Raw genomic sequence first — 19,961 nt, 5'->3', positions numbered from 1 at the left:
AAACAGTGAGTTAGGTAAGTCAGAAGTCCAACATGGAAAATTGTGACTTATGTAAAACGGAAAACATGATCAAAAGATAAAGCGAATGAAAAAAAAAATCATGAAAATCTGTGAATAGATCTTAAAATATAGACCGCGCCCCAATACAATTCAAATTCTTTGAATTGTCAAAAAAAGAGAGCACCTAAATAATAGCCGTTGAGAGGCTGATGGCGCTTAATAAACAGACAAAACAAATTTTTCATAAAATTCTGATTAACATAGCCGGCAGATTGCCAGAAACAGCCACAATAGCTTTGTAGATCCAGAGTCTCAAAAAAAAACAGTAAAAAAGACAGAACAAAAAAATCGTCGTCTCATTGAAGGTTGATACGTTAAATTTTGATGAAAAAACTGTATAAATTTTTGGTGCCTCTATTAGCTGAGCTGCTCTTTAACCTTATCTCTTTAAATTGAAGTAAACAAAAGTCAATTTCAAAGTGAGGAAGTCATTTTTGTGAGTGAGGTAAGTCAAGTGTGACCAAAATTTAATCACGCAAATGAACAAAAAAACTCGCTCTACTAAGAGCGAAAAATGACGTCACGCACGCATTTCAGTTGAAACTGAATGAAAGAATGAACAAAAAGCAGATTTGAAGTGGTTGTGACGTCATATGGTTGTAACAAAAATCGCAACGACGAAATAAAAAAAAACAAGAGAAGGTCAATAACAGCCCCAGCTATCGCTGTGCGGCTATTAAAAACTACCTAAACCTATGTTATAAGCTTATGGATAGATTTTTGGAAAAAAACGAAATTTCGCTCGCAGAGAGAATATTTTTTCAAAATTGTACTTCTCACTCTCTCAAATCCAGAGGTAGGTGAAAAGTCAATCTCAGTAGCTCCGCACCCGGAGATTTCTCAGCAGTAAAACCACATCTTTCACTTCCTGCATCATTTTGATTCCAAAGAATTATCGCGTAAAAATAGACTTTACTATTACTCTTCTTCGAGTCTTAAAAAGACAGCGCCCCATTACATTTCAAATGCCTTGTGTTGCAAAAAAATCAAAGATCAAAGCAAAATAGCTGCAATCAGATTTCAGCTTCGCAGCTATAAACATAACCGACTAACTTCGGGCGAATTTCTCTCAAACGACCGGCGAGCGGTTGGCTTTGTCAGTAGCTAGCCACGGTTTAGTGAGGCTAGCTTTAGCTTAAGGGGCGTGAGGTGAACTCAGCGGGGGGGGGTCAACTGCGGGGTGGGTGGTGGCAACAGTGGGAGGGGGTCTTAGGCTGCATGGGGCCCTTACAGCCTGAACAATCTTCAGGGGTAGGGATTGGGGAAGGGGTGATGAGAGATGGGGGGTGTGGGGGGTCAACCTCTAAGGACCGCCCTTCAGACCATAAACATGTCTCCAAAACAGTTTCTGTTAATCGCATACTTGTAGAGTAGTGAGCTGAAAGGCTCTAAGAGAACCTAATGCCCGCTGGGCGCTAACTGTTTGTCCCGTTTTGAGGAGGAATAGTCAATTGGGCCAGACGAAAAATCGGAAAAAGCGAAAACTCGCGTGAAAAACAAAAACATACCCGGCAGATTGCCGAAAAAAAGCCGCCGTTGATTCCAATAAGCATGATTGGGATTGAAAGAATAAAAGATATTGAAAAAAAAATTTTTGTACAAAACATTTTTTAAGTCCGATTTATTTTGATGGCATTTCGTAGTTGAACATAACGTACTTCTGTTTCTTAGAGAGAGGCTACAGGGGCTACTATCAATACCAATAATCATTAGAGATGGTAACTAAGACTTATAGGAACGACGTTCAAATAGCGGGCATCTAAAATTGGGCTTTATCGGTTTATCCCGTTTCTACTTCTGACTTCAATTTTTTATACTGACTCTGTTCATTTTGAATTGCTTTGCTGAGCAACTGATGTTCAAAATCACTTTTAGCAGAATGAGAGAAGAGAGAAACTAGCCTAGAGAAGTCAAAAAGATATCACGCAAAATGTTGAAAAAGCGGCAAAATGAGGTAAAGCGAAACATTTTTTTATTCGACGAAGTAAAAAACATAGCAGGACAAGTCCTGACGTACAATTCAAAGAATTTTCATTGACTAAACAGCCAAACTAGACCAAGAAAGGACTATGAGTGAATTGAGAAAACCATTTAAAAAAAATCAGATCAAAAAATAAGAAAAAACAGAAAATCAATGTCAAAATGCGGCATGTGAACAAAAAAACCACTAGCGAGAAAAAAAAATTCAATTCAAACAAAAAACTAGGCTTAGAATGAGTTTTGAATGGATTGGGAAAACCATTTAGAATAAAATCCGATCCAAAAAATCGAAAAAAACAGTAAAAATCAGAGTGAAATTGCCGCATGAGAACAAAAAACCACTACCGAGAAACCGAATTTTTGTTCAAACACCGTTTTCTCACTCTACTTTAAAATTAGAGCGAAAAAAATTCATGCCGCAAAACCACTCGCTTTTTCGCTCCATTTCCTGTTTCGGCGTGACCAAAATCACCACTCCAATTTGACTTCAAAAATCATGAAAATGTGTGAAAGACAGCGCCCCAATACAATTCAAATTCTTTGAATTGTAAAATAGGAGCGCTATAATAGCCGGCTGAGAAGATGAGGGCGGCTATTAAAAATAGGAGCGCTATAATAGCCGGCTGAGAAGATGAGGGCGGCTATTAACCAACAGGAATAATCTAATTAATACAAACTTCATTTGAGAGCAACTAAACAACTAATTTTGATACTACTAAAAATAGCGAAGAACAAAATTGCCTTAATTACATGGCCATTTATGGGTGAAAGTGAACTTTCATGCCAACATGCGCCATGGAAACCCATGTGTCACCTTTTAACAGAATTCTTTGGAATTAATCTTGGAAAAATTAATCTGCATTTTTCACATGCAAGTTAGTGAACTCATTGACAAAGAAGCATAAAACAATTGGTTAGCAAAGGAAAATTGATTTCCTACATAATTTTTGGTGTGGCGACGCTACTTCATGCAAATTTCTCTCGTGCGTTTTGAGACTGACACTCATTCCATTTAAATATACAGATGAATAATTCCACTCATCAGTGTGATAGCAATCAGAATCGCTCATCGATGACAATATTCTGAAAAAAAGTACAAAAAAAACAATTGTTACATTGAGCAGATGTCAACCTAATACCTTGAGTACAAAACAAAAACATAACGAACCAACGCCTGATGAATAACTGCGTGTCATTACAGCCAGGCTCGCTTCAGCCGTGGGTTGCCGTTTTTTTTGCGGGGGGGGGGGGGGGGGGTGGGTGGGGTGGACTGTATTCATAAAATGACTTCCGATGATCTTTTAAGAGCTTATTATAAACCATTACAATTATTAAAAAAACCGCAGACAGCCAAAAAATACTCACAAAACAGACTTACCCGCTGAAGTGATGGAATCGCCTATTCAACTTATTTCAAATCTTTCCATTTATTTTCCAAATCGTAATTAATTTTCATTACATGAGTATCTTCATGGAGCTTAAAAGGAATTAGAGTAAACCTAAATATCTTCACTCGTGATAAAAATCCTTTAGAGAGCGACGTAAGGCATTTATGATAAAAACTACTCACACAATTCAGCTAAGAACTCAATCTTAATAAGCGTAACAAAACATAAACCGACTAACGTCGGAAGAATTGCTCTCAAACGACTAGTGGGTGCTCGAATCTATTACACAGCCTTCTTCAGTCGGGGCGGTGGAATAAATTCAAATGATTGGGGGGGGGGGGTTAAAAAGTGAAAAAAAATCTCAATTTCGGTGCACTGTTCATTTGAATTTTAATACTGAATTGGCGCCACTTGAGTTCAGCTGCAGACACATGTGAATGAGAAAGAAATTTTGATCACGCAAAAGGTCAATGGCGTAAAAGTGACTCAAAAATTCAAAATGGTCAAGCAAAACTTTTGCATAAAAGAACAACACGTTTACAATAAAAAATGCTGTCATGTACAAAAAACAACTGGATAGCTGCATGAAAACATGATCAAAAATGCTCCTTTAGTCTTTAAGAATGTCGGAAGAATTGCTCTCGAACGACAGGCGGGTGGAAAAACATTTGACCCCGCCGGGATTCGAACCATTGACTTCCCGCTCAATAACCAGATGCACTGCCAACTCCGCTATCAGTCCTTCGTGTTGCTATGCTGCAACCGATTTTTTTTTAGCAATAAACTTTATTTCGGAGTGAGAGTAATAGAGCTCACTCAAAAATGAAGAACGAAAGCGTGAAAAAGTCACTTGAGAAGTCAAAGAATGTTCTAGAAGAAAATCGCAAAATGGTCAAGCGAAAAACTTGCATAAAAAAGACCAACACGTTTACAATATTTGCTATGAACTTCGTTCAAGAGCAATTGAAAAGCGTCAGACGACAAGACAAAAAAAACAAACCAACTACCGCCGGATTAATTGCTTTCGAACGACAGGCGAGGCAAAAGAAACTCAGGCAGACTGTAGCTTAGATAAATTGTATGGGTGCAAAAATTTTCAATCAAGGAGGTGTCCGAACCCCAGCCACCGGCGACGTAGACTTAGAAATCTCGGCTTTCTTTTAGCAACAGACTTAATTTGTGGATAAGAGCAATTCAGGTCACGCAAAAATCAACAAGTCAAGCGTGAAAAAGTGTATGCAGAAGTGAAATCGAACAAATATTCCAAAACAAAACAGCAAGGCAAAAATTGTGTATAAAAAGAGAGACGTTTACAATGATTGCTTCAAACTTCGTTCAAGCAATTAAACAAGAGCACCGCAATTTATCTACGCTCAATCTTACATCATTGCACCTGTAATCAGAACAATTTTGTCCTTTATTTCCCATTTTAGCAGTAACCTGCCCCCCCCCCCCCCATTGACTTCAGATGCTGAATATTCTGATAGCAATTTCGATCAGCCTGAAATTAAAATTCCAAAAACGGGGTGAAAAGGTCATCCCAGACAGAAGCCAAATATGTCGCACAAAATTTTGCAGAAAATGTTAAAGTTTTCTCCGTTATAGCATAATAGCCCCTCTCTCATCGTCGTATATTTCATTGAGATATAATAAGAAGATCAAAAAGGCACGCATCATTATGACAAAACATACATTGCATTTGTCTCTCACAAAAAAACAGCTCTATTGAAAGGCCTGATTACTTTTGAAAAACAGACCCAAAAACAATTCAAAGAAAGTTTTGGCGTCGTCTTAGAAACTTTAAGAGAACAAGCTTGGTACGATTATTCGAAATGCTTTTAGAACCAGTAAAATATTCATAGACGATTAGCAAACATCTAGAAAAACTTTTGCTCTGAAAAACAGTGTTTTCTCAATTGAATACAACAGAAGGTCTTTCAAGAGCAGAAGATATAAAATTAAATAAATAAAAAAAATTCAAGGCTTAGAAAGACACTTATATATTTGTCACGGTAAGTAAGTACGCGTCAATCAAGTCATCATAGCGGCCACTATCAAAACGTTTCGATTACATTGTAGGACATACAAAATGAAGAAGATAAGCCCTGCTAGGTATTTAGTAGAGAAAAGGCTTTAAAAATGAAAATACCAGTAAGAGAGCTAATTTGTTTGCTGTATTTTTAATTCAAATCCTACAAAAGTGTAAACAGCTTAAAGAAATGAAGATACCAGAAGCTTTATAAAAACATTGTACTACAAATTCTTCAAACACGTCAAACTACGTCGAATCAGTTGCGCTATAACGGTAAACAAAATAAGAACCAAAACCAGTGCCAATATCCAAATCATTCAAAAATTGCAAATATTGCAGGCTATTGGGCAAAATGTGAAGCTCTTTAACAAGGTAAATAGGAAGGGTTAATCAGCTTAGTATTAGGATAGCTTGCAAGCAAAAATTAATCAAGTTTTTCTGTTAGCTTTCATAAACTTTGTCACTTGCGCCCGAGAATGTGTTCAAATTGTTGAAGTAGTCATAACTTAACTCTGGCCAAAATTATGCCCAATATCTTTTGCAACAGAAGGGGTAAATTATTTAAATTTGGATTGCTTTAAAAACTTGCGCACAGGGAAGTTTCCCCACATTTTGTTAGTTGTATCTATTGCCTACGTTTCAGGGTCATTTTTGGAGTTTATGAAATTGAGCAAACTGCAGATTCCACTCTAGCTTTCGTCAAATTCTGAAACAAAAACTATAATCACCTAAAGTTTGCTAGAGAAGCTAGAGCTTTGAAAATGGAAGCAAGCAATAGGCCTGAATAAAATTTTAAACTAAATTTGCATGTCTTTTAATAGTTTTGAATAAAGTTTTCGTTGATCTTCCGAGAGACAATAATTAAAGCTTTAAGAACCAATTTGCAGATAACCTATTAAAAACTGTAGTAATAAAATGTTTGAGATTGAAGTTTTCAAAAGCAAATTCTGATGAGACCATTGTTCTCAAAAGCAATTTCCTCAACACTTCACAAATTATGTCTTTTATGGTTTAAAACATACCAGAACAACAAAAAAAAGGCTAACGTCGGACAACTTGCTCTCGAATGACAGGCGGGCGAATGACAAGAGATAAACCGGCCTTTATCGGTTTATCCCTTTTCTTTTGATTTGCTCTGTTGACTTCGACCGTATTCATTACATAGCGTTCGATCCTCGACCCCCTGAGTCCGATTCCTTGACAGAGGCATTAACCACTCGGCTATCAAATCCTTGTCATCATTTCTCTAACAATCCCTTTTGTTTGAACAACAGACTTTATTTCTGACTGAGAAAAATTGAAATCATTCCAAAATCAAGAAATGGTGAAAGAGTCACTTGAGAAGCCAAAGACTATTCTGGAAGAAAAGCGCGAAAACGGTCAAGCATATATTTTTCATAAAAAACACATGTTTACAATAGCTGCTTCTCATTTGACAGCAATTAAACACTAAGTAAACACTGAAGAGACCACTAAGTAGTTCTCATTTTAAATTTAAAGAACACCTATAAAATGTATCAATTCAAGATATGGCTTCCATTATCAAACACTGCGCAATAAACTATACAGAACGCGAAACAACAACGTGAAAGAAACAATTTTTGACACACATTAGATTAGTGACAAAAAATGTAAATGTAAAATATTTTTAAAGACTTAAAGTTAGGATGTTCAGAATCTAAACAACTCCGTCAATTTTAAAATAAATAATCGACGCAGAAAGAAAGGTCATCACTGAGTGCCAAACGGAGACAACAACTCGCAAACATTTAAGAATTGGCAAAGAACCTGTAATCACTTTACCTATTTTATGGTGATAATCGTAATTAAACACTAAGTAATTACGTGTTTAATTCCTAGTTTCCATAAATTAAATTTTTTTGAATGTGGTGTACGTGATTGATTTCTTACTGCTATGGGGTTCCCGAATATTTGTATTTATATTTGTTTTTAGTCAAACCAAATCTGGCTGTGAAGTGATTATCATCAAAAAATAGGTAAAGTGATTAAAGGTTTTTTTTTGCCAATTCTTAAATGTTTACCGATTTTTGTCTCCGCTTGGCATTCAGTAATTATCTTTCTTTCTGCGTCAATCAATTATTCTAAAATAGACGGAGATGTTCAGATTTTGAATATCCTAACATTATATCCAAAAAAATCTTGTTCTATAATTTTTTGCCACTAATATATTGTGTGTCAAAAATTGTTTCTTTCACGTTGTTGTTTCATGTTCGTTATGGCTTGTTGTTCAGTGTTTGATAATGAAAGCCGTATCTTGAATTAATACATTTCATTCGGTGGACAGTTTTGTTTAAAGTCGAACACTCCTTTCACCCAGCTGTAACTTCAAATCTTTGGTAAAGATGATTTGAAACTCTTATCTGACAAAAGCTTTTTTCTGAGCGCATTTTTGAGAACAAAAATTTGAAAATAGGCGTTAATAGCAGCCTTTTTTAGTTCACTTTTCCCCTTGGTCACATTTTTCGTTTTACATAAATTACCACTTTCGCGCTTGACTACTTCTGACTTAGCTCACTCACTGTTTCAGCCCAATGGATTTTAAATTATTTAGTCGCTCTCCTTTTTTAATTCGCTTTAACCTTTGATCACGTTTTTGGTATTATATAAAACACGATATTCACGCTTGACTTGTGGCTTATCTCACTCATTATTTCAACCAAATAGATTTTAAATTCTTTCACGCATCCATTACTTTATGTAATGAATACAGTCGAAGTCAACAGAGCAAATCAAAAGAAAAGGGATAAACCGATAAAGCTTGGTCATTAAGTCATAGTGCTTTAGGTAATAGGTTATCAAAGTTCATTAAAGCGATTAGTAGCTGACATTAATTTTCAGCTTAGTCGCTTTCAGTTTAGAAGCTGATTTAAGTAAAGTAGGAATTTTTTTTACACTGAAAAAGTGGTCAAATTTTATCTCTTTTCTTTTTCTGATTCACTCCCGATGTGCGTCAAGCGCGTCAACAGCGGCTATTTTCCGGCAATCTGCCGGCTATGTTGTTTTTGGCTAACAAAAAAGCGCTATGTCAGTCGTGGAATTTACGAGTAAAATGAAACTAGTAAGGTGATTGTAATTTCAAAAAATGAAGTTTTAATGTTAGAATTGCAGCTTTCAAGTCCTCCGAGATCAATGGTACAACCCATATATAATAAAGGGTATTCATATTAAGGCTTTTGGGTTGTGATGGAATAAGCTATCCAACATTTTCGATTTCTAAAAAGAAGCTTAGGTTTTTTTTAGTAATTTTCATAAAATCGGTAGCTGCAAATCTTTGTCTCCTGTATCTTTTACGAAAAACAGGTTTGTTTTTAAGCCATTTGGAGTTATGGCTCTTTTTGATTGTTCTCAAACAGAGTTTATAGAAATTACACTCGATTTTTTGCTTGACCAACTTCGTCAGACCCATTTGATTTTTCGTCATCAAAAACGTGATAAACAGTTAACGCCTCGAGGGTATTAGGTTCTCTTACGCTTACTAGACGCTGAGTAAGCAACTAAACGAAATTGTTTTAAATACATATTTTTATGGTGTGAAACGCGTTCTTAGAGCTTTCTTTCTTTCAACCCTCCTCTGCCAATTCCTCAACAATCCCTCCCCCACCCAACTCAGCCCCCCTGTACTCCAATCCCCCGTGTATTGTTATCATCCCCATGCGCTGCCCCCTCCCCCCGAAGGCGAGCTCACCATACGCCTCTTAACTAAGCTCAAAACAGCCCCCTTAAACAGCAGCCTGCAACGAACAAAGCAAAACCGCTCGACAGTCGTTAGAGCAATTTGACCGACATTAGTTGTTCGTTTGCACTTCTCATCATTTATTTGCTGAGAAGTGCAAACATAAACAACTAACGTCGGCCAAATTGCTCCCAAACGACCGGCGGGCGGTTTGGCTTTGCTCATTGCGGCTACTGTTTAAGGAGGCTGGCTTGAGCTTAGTTAAGGGGCGTGTAAGGAGCGCGCCTGCAAGGGGGCAGCGCACGGTTTGTGATGGTGAGACACGGGGGATTGGGGTACAAGTGGGGGGGGGGGGTGAGGTGGGTGGGGGAGGGGTTGAAGTTGGGGTTTGGAGGGGGAGGGATTGAAGGGGTTCAAACACTAAGAACGCCTTTCACATCACAAAGATATGTCTTCGTTTTCGGTGAATTGCATATTCAGCGTCTCGTAAGCCTAAGAGAACATGAGGGCATCCAGGGTTACCTGTTTATCACGTTTTTCATGACGAAAAATCAAATGGGTCAGACAAGAAATCAGTCAACCATACAATCGAATGTAATCGCTACAAACTTTGTTTGAGAACAATCAAAAATAGCCATCACTGTCGTAGCTAAAATTCTAACATTGAAAAATCATTTTTCAAAATTACAATTAACTTACTAGTTTCATTTTACTCTTGAAGCCCACTTCTGACATAGCACATTTTTGTTATCCAAAAACACATAGCCGGTAGATTGCCGGAAAATAGCCGTTGTTGACGCGCTTCACGCACATCGGGAGGGTAACAGAAAAAGGAAAGAGATAAAATTTGACAACTTTTTCAGTGTAAAAAAATTCATACTTCACTTAAATCAGCTTCTAAACTGAAAGCGACTAAGCTGAAAATTAATGTCAGCTACAAATCGCTTTAATGAACTTTTATAACCTATAACCTAAAGCACTATGACTCAATGACCAAGCTTTATCGGTTTATTCTTTTTTTGATTTGCTCTGTCGACTTCGACTGTATTCATTAAATAGCGTAATGGAATGCGTGAAAGAATTTAAAATCTATTTGGTTGAAAAAATGAGTGAGATAAGCCACAAGTCAAGCGGGAAAATCGTGTTTTATGTAATACCAAAAACGTGACCAAAGGTTAAAGCGAATTAAAAAAGGAGAGCGACTAAATAATTTAAAATCCATTGGGCTGAAACAGTGAGTGAGCTAATTCAGAAGTAGTCAAGCGCAAAAGTGGTAAATTATGTAAAACGAAAAACGTGACCAAGGGGTAAAGTGAACTAAAAAAAGGCTGCTATTAACGATATTTTCAAATTTTTGTTCTCAAAAATGCGCTCAGAAAAAAGCTTTTGTCAGAAAAGAGTTTCAAATCATCCTTACCAAAGATTTGAAGTTACAGCTGGGTGAAAGGAGTGTTCAACTTGGAGTGTGAAGAGATAAAATTTGACCTTTTTCAGTTTCAAAAAATTCATATTGGGTGTGCAGGGGTGTGCAGTTTCAGTTAGCTTCTAAAACTATACTTAAATCAGCTTCTAAACTGCAAGCAACTAAGCTGAAAAATAATGTCAGCTACTAATCGCTCTAATGAACTTTGATAACCTATAACCTTAAGCACTGATTTAATGACCGAGCTTTATCGGTTTATCCCTTTTCTTTTGATTTGCTCTTTTGAATTCGACTGTATTCATTGGATAGCGTAATGGAATACGTGAAAGAATTTAAAATCCATAGAAATGAAACAGTGAGTGAGTTAAGGGTCCAACTCTGTGCAAAACTCTTCACAGAATGAATTTATGTCTTTTCGACTATTTCCGGGAATATCATATCTTAGCTTTGTTTTTAGGCTTTTCACTCCCTGTTTGCAGTACACCAACAACATTACCGCTCAAAAAAAAAGATGTTCGTTGAGTCGTAAAGATAGAGCTGAAAAATAGCCTGCTGATGGTGGCATTTGAAAAAAAAATCGAGGAAAAGAAGAGGGGAAAGTGAGGGGGGGAGGGAGTGAAAGAATGGAAGACTGAAAAAAAGGTGCTCCTTTATTGTTCCAATCCCTCTTGTGGGGGGGATGAACTATATACTCAAAGGGGTTTTTGTTTTTCTATTCAGAAAATTTTGACCGATCGATATATTTATCGTACCGATCGAGTTGTGAGGGGTATCATTAAAAAGCTCCTCCATCGTAAAATACGGAATTAAAAAGACTTTTTTTGAATTTCGTATTTTACAGGAAGTTATTCAGGTTTGAAGTATTGTGAATAATACACGGAATTCCGTTGTTTATCACATTTCCGGAATTTTGCCTTTAAATTTCGTCAATTTTGCTGAAAAATATTAAAAAATTGTTGACATTAGTTTTTTGAATTTTTTAGAAACAAAAAAAGTATTGTTGACGATTTTGATTTAATTTTCAGGCTGAAATTTTGGCTAAATTTTTCATCAAAATTCAGCCTTTTTCAGCAAAAATTGCACGAAATAAGCTTTTGAAAAGAAAGAATCGAGGAAAAGAAGAGGGGAAAGTGAGGGGGGGAAGGAGTGAAAGAATGGAAGACTGAAAAAAAGGGTGCTCCTTTATTGTTCCGATCCCTCTTGTGGGGGGGATGAACTATACACTCAAAGGGGTTTTTTGTTTTTCTATTCAGAAAATTTTGACCGATCGATATATCGTACCGATCGAGTTGTGAGGGGTATCATTAAAAAGCTCATCCAGCGTAAAATACGGAATTGAAAAGATTTTTTTTTTGAATTTCGTATTTTACAGGGAGTTATTGAGGTTTGAAGTATTGTGAATAATACACGGAATTCCGTTGTTTAAATTCACATTTTCCGGAATTTTGCCTTTAAATTTCGTCAATTTTGCTGAAAAATATTGAAAAATTGTTGACATTAGTTTTGTTGAATTTTTTAGAAACAAAAAAGTATTGTTGACGATTTTGATTTAATTTTCAGGCTGAAATTTTGGCTTAATTTTTCAAAATTCAGCCTTTTTCAGCAAAAATTGCCCGAAATAAGCTTTTTAGTCCACTTTGATTAAATTTACCGAAAGTACACACCCCAATAACAAACACTATCTTTGTAAACTACAAAAGGAGCTAGTTTTACTTCCACTGCCATAGAGAGCAGTCTAGAATAAAAATTTTGCCGTTTTTATCTAACTTTATGATTATCAAAAACGCAGCATTTATTTTTGATCTTTTAACTGACAAAATATCTAGATCTAAAGCCTTCGAATCAATTGAGTGTTCTAAAAAGACGAAAAACAATAGCGGGGCTGGTGTTGGTCCAATCTTGGACTGTTGCCATCGAAAAAATAATTGCGATTGTAATCAATCTTTTTTAAAATTCTAGCTTTTTATTTTAATTGAAGAACAGAACAATTGACATCAAAGCCCACTGTTGATAGGTCCAAATCGCTTCCTAAACAGATTTGGGAAACTGCATCCATTTTCTTTACTCGGAAGATTATGGTCGTTTTGACTTTTAAGTGTTTTTTCAAATAAACAATGGCTTATAGAACCTCGCCACTATTTTTCTTTTAATTTTGTCATTTTGTAGATTATTGTCAGCAAAGAACTAATGCTTCTTCGTCCTGTTCTTTCAACTGAACATTAATCTTTTTTGGCGGCTTTGACCGTTAAGTTATGGTTTTCTTGCTTTGATAGTACTAGATTTCAAATTCTTTATTGATTTTTAGGTATTTGCCCGTTTCTCACGTTTTCTTTCCTCGTTTTGTCACATTATCACATTAATGACAGTTCACATATTACATTATTCGCGTTCATAATTGGGCAAAAATGAACATTTAAAAATCTTGAAAGGCATAGATTATGGTTTTCATGGCTTCGACACCCCTTTCTTGAAGAATTTAATTGAATTTTGTACAAAATCGTTTTTTTTTGAAAATCGTTATGAATTTACTGGCTTCGGCACGGGTTTTTCGCAAATAAAAGAAAACTAATTTTTGATTTTTGTCTATTTAACATACTTTTTGTAGACGTAAGACGAATTCTGAATAATTAGAGCTCTCAAGCGCTTCCTTTGGACGAATAAACGAACCTATTTAATTATTTTATTTTGTAGCTAACGGCTTTCATGACTTTGAGAAAAATTGTTTTCAAAAAAAAACAAAACTGTTATTTAGTTTTGCTTTTTTTTTCTTTTTGGGTCTACTTGTTACCTATTCTCATTAATGAGAGGGCATATATCACAATTTTAGCGTTCGAGGAAGGCTCATTTGAATATAATTTGAGCGGCCACATGGCCTTTCGGCTTCGACAGCGTTTTCTTGCAAGTTTAATTGAATTTAATTTGTTGTCTCCATTTGTTGTTCTTAAATTTCCATTTGTTGTCTCCATTTGCTGTGCTAATAACAGGTCTTAATGCCCTCCTATAGGATCGTATGTGATCATAAACATATTGGACGTTTTTAATTGCCATCTAATGGTTTTCCTTCCTCTGAAATTAATTGTTTTTTAAAATATAAGCCAATATTTTTTTCTAGGCTGTTTTTTCTTTTTTTTCTACTTGTTACCGAGCTTTTATACAGAAGGGTCCTGTATGTTTTCAAGTGAAGTGCAAGTTATTTTGTTTAGTTCAGGTTTTATCCGACGCTATTTTGAGCTTGTTAAAAAGTTCTTTTCAAAAATGGACATAAACTTTTGGATGAAATAAATATTTGTTGTTATGTTTGTTTGATTTTGCTGTTTGTCTTGGCTTGCTTTCTTAATGATCTCATCAACCTAATGCGGCATTTTTTTACCCCAATGGGTTATTTGCGTATTTACGTCGGAAGCGATCTTTGTTCATACACAATTTTGTCGAAAAACACTTGAATTTTTGGGGTTTTCTATATGTTCCTCATTTGATAGACATTTATGCCAAAAATGTGGATGAGCGGGGTCGGAACTTTATGTGCAAACGCACATTAACGAGCCTCGTTTTTGTTCTTTAACATTAAGTTTAGAAGTCAGTTTTTCATGCTTTCCTCGACAATACGCACAAGCGCATATAGGAAATATTAAAGCACACATCCTAAGATCTAATCAGTGAGAAATCGCGCAATTTTCCCCAGTTGTCTCAGTGATTCGTGCTCCTGCTTAATACGTCACTTCATAGACCAGGGTTCAGTTCCTCCTTGTTAACGTTTCTTTCGCTCGATGTTTCACCTGAATTATTTTGCTCTATAAGCCTCTTAAAAATGGCGTTGGGTGCACTTATACACTTGACCTTCATTAACCGTCACGCAATTAATATATAAGATAACATGCAAAACTTTTACTTCTTACTTATGATTTATCGACAAACTAGCAAATGCCTCTGCCTCGGAATTACAGTTACATTTTTGCTGCCAAAAGCTTATATTTTAATCACATTTGAAACACTCGCCGAAAATATAGTCATGAGTTACAATTTTGGCATTATTTTGACTAGAACAAAAATTCTCCGGCGAAAAACAAATTTCTGAACTAGTTGCAAAGCTTTAGATGATCGAAAATTAAATTAAGGAAGATGTAAGGCAAGATGTGACGTTAAAATACAAGGTTTTATATGCGGGACGTCAATTTATCGCAGATTAAATCAAGCTTTATTCTAATTTTAAAGGATAGCTGATGGCTTTCTTGACTTTGAAAACAATTGTTTAAAACATTTTTTAACGCTGTTTAACTCCGCATTTTTGTTCTTTTTTGTCTATTTGTTACTTAGTCTGGTTAATAAGAGGTTACATATGACATTGTTGCTGTGGGAGGGTGCAAGTGTACAAATTCTAATGTTTTTGAATTTTAATTTTTGATTTTTGTCTATATTTAACGTTCTTTTTGTAGACGTAAGACAAATTTTGAATAATTAAAGCTCTCAAGCGCTTCCTTTGGGCGAATAGACGAACCTATTTAATTATTTTATTTTGTAGCTAACGGCTTTCATGACATTAAGAATAATTGTTTTCGAAAAAAAAACAAAACTGATAATTAGTTTTGCTTTTTTTTTCTTTTTTGGTCTACTTGTTACCTATTCTCATTAATGAGAAGGCATATATTACATTTTTAGCGTTCGAGGAAGGCTCATTTGAATATAATTTGAGCGGCCACATATGGCCTTTCGGCTGCGACAGCGTTTTCTCGCAAGTTTAATTGAATTTATTTTGTCTCTATTTGTTGTTCTTTTTGTAACCGCATAAAAAATTGAATAATGACAGGTGTTAATGCCCTCCTATAGAATCGTATGTGATCATAAACATATTGGACGTTTTTAATTGCCATCTAATGGTTTTCCTTCCTCTGAAATTAATTGTTTTTAAAAATATAAGCACAAATTTTTTTCTTGGCTGTTTTTTTTTCTTTTTTGTCTACTTGTTACCGAGCTTTTATACAGAAGGGTCCTGTATGTTTTCAAGTGAAGAACAAGTTATTTTGTTTACTTCCGGTTTTATCCGACTCTATTTTGAGCTTGTTAATAAGTTTTTTTCAAAAATGGACATAAAGTTGTGGATATAATAAATATTTGTTGTTATGTTTGATTTTATTGTTCGTCTTTGCTTGCTTTCTTAATGATCTCATCAACCTAATGCGGCATTTTTTTTTACTCCAATGGGTTATTTGCGTATTTGCGTAGGAGGCGATCTTTGTTCATACACATTTTTGTTGAAAAATACTTGAATTTTTGGGGTTTTCTATGTTCCTCATTTGATAGACATTTATGCCAATAATGTGGATGAGCCGGGTCGGAACTTTATGTGCGAACGCACATTACCGAGCCTCCTTTTTGTTCTTTAATATTCAGTTTAGAAGTTTTTCATGCTTTCCTCAACAATACGCACAAGCGCATATAGGAAATATTAAAGCACACATCCTAAGATCTAATCAGTGAGAAATCGCGCAATTTTCCTCATTTGTCTCATTGATTCGTGCTCCTGCTTAATACGTCACTTCATAGACCAGGGTTCAGTTCCTACTTGTTAACGTTTCTTTCGCTCGATGTTTCACCTGAATTATTTTGCTCTATAAGCCTCTTAAAAATGGCGTTGGGTGCACTTATACACTTGACCTTCATTAACCGTCACGCAATTAATATATCGGATAACATGCAAAAATTTTACTTTTTACTTATGATTTATCGACAAACTAGCAAATGCTTCTGCCTCGGAATTACAGTTACTTTTTTGCTGCCAAAAGCTTATATTTTAATCACATTTGAGACACTCGCCGAAAATATAGTCATGAGTTACAATTTTGGCATTATTTTGACCAGAGCAAAAATTCTCCGGCAAAAAACAAATTTCTGAAATAGTTGCAAAGCTTTAGATGATCGAAAATTAAAGTAAGGAAGTTGTAAGGCAAGCTGTGACGTTAAAAAACAAGGTTTTATATGCGGGACGTCAATTTATCGCAGATTAAATCAAGCTTTATTCTGATTTTAAAGGATAGCTGATGGCTTTCTTAACTTTGAAAACAATTGTTTTCAGAAAAAAAAATAAAAAACATTTTTAAACGCTGTTTAAGTTTGCATTTTCTTTCTTTGTCTATTTGGTACTTGTTCTCGTTAATTACAGGTTACATATGACATTATTGTTGCTGTGGGAGGGTGCAAGTGTACAAATTCTAATGTTCTTTTTTTGAAATTCGTTATGAATTTACTGGCTTCGGCACGGGTTTTTCGCAAATAAAACTAACTTTTGATTTTTGTCTATATTTAACGTTCTTTTTGTAGACGTATGACAAATTCTGAATAATTACAGCTCTCAAGCGCTTCCTTTGGGGGATAAACGAACCTATTTAATTATTTTATTTTGTAGCTAACGGCTTTAATGACATTAAGAATAATTGTTTTCGAAAAAAAAAACAAAACTGTTAATTAGTTTTGCTTTTTTTCTTTTTTGGTCTACTTGTTACCTATTCTCATTAATGAGAAGGCCTATATCACATTTTTAGCGTTCGAGGAAGGCTCATTTGAATATAATTTGAGCGGCCACATATGGCCTTTCGGCTGCGACAGCGTTTTCTCGCAAGTTTAATTGAAATTATTTTGTCTCTAATTGTTGTTCTTTTTGTAACCGCATAAAAAATGGAATAATAACAGGTCTTAATGCCCTCCTATAGGATCGTATGTGATCATAAACATATTGGACGTTTTTATTTGCCATCTAATGGTTTTCCTTTCTCTGAAATTAATTGTTTTTAAAAATAAAAGCCAATATTTTTTTCTTGGCTGTTTTTTTCTTTTTTGTCTACTTGTTACCGAGCTTTTATACAGAAGGGTCCTGTATGTTTTCAAGTGAAGTACAAGTTATTTTGTTTACTTCCGGGTTTATCCGACGCTATTTTGAGCTTGTTAATAAGTTTTTTTCAAAAATGGACATAAAGTTGTGGATGTAATAAATATTTGTTGTTATGTTTGATTTTATTGTTCGTCTGTGCTTGCTTTCTTAATGATCTCATCAACCTAATGCGGCATTTTTTTTATTCCAGTGGGTTATTTGCTTATTTGCGTCGGAGGCGATCTTTGTTCATACACATTTTTTTGAAAAATACTTGAATTTTTGGGGTTTTCTATGTTCCTCATTTGATAGACATTTATGCCAATAATGTGGATGAGCCGGGTCGGAACTTTATGTGCAAACGCACATTACCGAGCCTCCTTGTTCTTCTTTAAAATTCAGTTCACAAGTCAGTTTTTCATGCTTCCTCAACAATACGCACAAGCGCATATAGGAAACATTAAAGCACACATCCTAAGATCTAATCAGTGAGAAATCGCGCAATTTTCCCCAGTTGTCTCAGTGATTCGTGCTCCTGCTTAATACGTCACTTCATAGACCAGGGTTCAGTTCCTCCTTGTTAACGTTTCTTTCGCTCGATGTTTCACCTGAATTATTTTGCTCTATAAGCCTCTTAAAAATGGCGTTGGGTGCACTTATACACTTGACCTTCATTAACCGTCACGCAATTAATATATAAGATAACATGCAAAACTTTTACTTCTTACTTATGATTTATCGACAAACTAGCAAATGCCTCTGCCTCGGAATTACAGTTACTTTTTTGCTGCCAAAAGCTTATATTTTAATCACATTTGAGACACTCGCCGAAAATATAGTCATGAGTTACAATTTTGGCATTATTTTGACCAGAGCAAAAATTCTCCGGCAAAAAACAAATTTCTGAAATAGTTGCAAAGCTTTAGATGATCGAAAATTAAAGTAAGGAAGTTGTAAGGCAAGCTGTGACGTTAAAAAACAAGGTTTTATATGCGGGACGTCAATTTATCGCAGATTAAATCAAGCTTTATTCTGATTTTAAAGGATAGCTGATGGCTTTCTTAACTTTGAAAACAATTGTTTTCAGAAAAAAAAAAAACATTTTTAAACGCTGTTTAAGTTTGCATTTTCTTTCTTTGTCTATTTGGTACTTGTTCTCGTTAATTACAGGTTACATATGACATTATTGTTGCTGTGGGAGGGTGCAAGTGTACAAATTCTAATGTTCTTTTTTTGAAATTCGTTATGAATTTACTGGCTTCGGCACGGGTTTTTCGCAAATAAAACTAACTTTTGATTTTTGTCTATATTTAACGTTCTTTTTGTAGACGTATGACAAATTCTGAATAATTACAGCTCTCAAGCGCTTCCTTTGGGGGATAAACGAACCTATTTAATTATTTTATTTTGTAGCTAACGGCTTTAATGACATTAAGAATAATTGTTTTCGAAAAAAAAACAAAACTGTTAATTAGTTTTGCTTTTTTTCTTTTTTGGTCTACTTGTTACCTATTCTCATTAATGAGAAGGCCTATATCACATTTTTAGCGTTCGAGGAAGGCTCATTTGAATATAATTTGAGCGGCCACATATGGCCTTTCGGCTGCGACAGCGTTTTCTCGCAAGTTTAATTGAAATTATTTTGTCTCTAATTGTTGTTCTTTTTGTAACCGCATAAAAAATGGAATAATAACAGGTCTTAATGCCCTCCTATAGGATCGTATGTGATCATAAACATATTGGACGTTTTTATTTGCCATCTAATGGTTTTCCTTTCTCTGAAATTAATTGTTTTTAAAAATAAAAGCCAATATTTTTTTCTTGGCTGTTTTTTTCTTTTTTGTCTACTTGTTACCGAGCTTTTATACAAAAGGGTCCTGTATGTTTTCAAGTGAAGTACAAGTTATTTTGTTTACTTCCGGGTTTATCCGACGCTATTTTGAGCTTGTTAATAAGTTTTTTTCAAAAATGGACATAAAGTTGTGGATGTAATAAATATTTGTTGTTATGTTTGATTTTATTGTTCGTCTGTGCTTGCTTTCTTAATGATCTCATCAACCTAATGCGGCATTTTTTTTATTCCAGTGGGTTATTTGCTTATTTGCGTCGGAGGCGATCTTTGTTCATACACATTTTTTTGAAAAATACTTGAATTTTTGGGGTTTTCTATGTTCCTCATTTGATAGACATTTATGCCAATAATGTGGATGAGCCGGGTCGGAACTTTATGTGCAAACGCACATTACCGAGCCTCCTTGTTCTTCTTTAAAATTCAGTTCACAAGTCAGTTTTTCATGCTTCTTCAACAATACGCACAAGCGCATATAGGAAACATTAAAGCACACAGCCTAAGATCTAATCAGTGAAAAATCGCGCAATTTTCCCCATTTGTCTCAGTGATTCGTGCTCCTGCTTAATACGTCACTTCATAGACCAGGGTTCAGTTCCCACTTGTTAACGTTTCTTTCGCTCGATGTTTCACCTGAATTATTTTGCTCTATAAGCCTCTTAAAAATGGCGTT

General features: G+C 35.2%; 3 protein-coding genes across 5 annotated transcripts in view; all 3 read right to left on the bottom strand.

Annotated features, from left to right (window-relative positions):
- The window catches only part of LOC142353108 (MAP kinase-activated protein kinase 2-like), a 256,806-nt gene that overhangs the window by 2,247 nt on the left and 234,598 nt on the right, over window positions 1-19,961 (bottom strand). The window contains exon 10 of one of the 2 annotated variants that reach the window (XM_075405314.1): window positions 6,097-6,166. The exons of the other annotated variant lie outside the window; for it this stretch is intronic. Coding sequence (XP_075261429.1) covers window positions 6,119-6,166 — 48 coding nt within the window. The 3' untranslated portion in view covers window positions 6,097-6,118. The remainder of the gene's footprint in view (window positions 1-6,096; window positions 6,167-19,961) is intronic. 2 annotated transcript variants of the gene reach the window in all.
- The window catches only part of LOC142353110 (uncharacterized), a 576,000-nt gene that overhangs the window by 532,491 nt on the left and 23,548 nt on the right, over window positions 1-19,961 (bottom strand). The gene's annotated exons all lie outside the window — the stretch shown is intronic.
- LOC142353113 (uncharacterized) overlaps window positions 1-19,961 on the bottom strand; it is a 70,839-nt gene that overhangs the window by 27,332 nt on the left and 23,546 nt on the right. The window lies entirely within an intron of this gene.

Source organism: Convolutriloba macropyga, chromosome 14 (genome assembly GCF_964194025.1).
Source record: "Convolutriloba macropyga chromosome 14, txConMacr16.3, whole genome shotgun sequence".
Lineage (NCBI taxonomy): Eukaryota > Metazoa > Xenacoelomorpha > Acoela > Convolutidae > Convolutriloba > Convolutriloba macropyga.
Note: the sequence above shows the minus strand (reverse complement) of the source record. Positions and strands in the feature narration are given on the sequence as shown.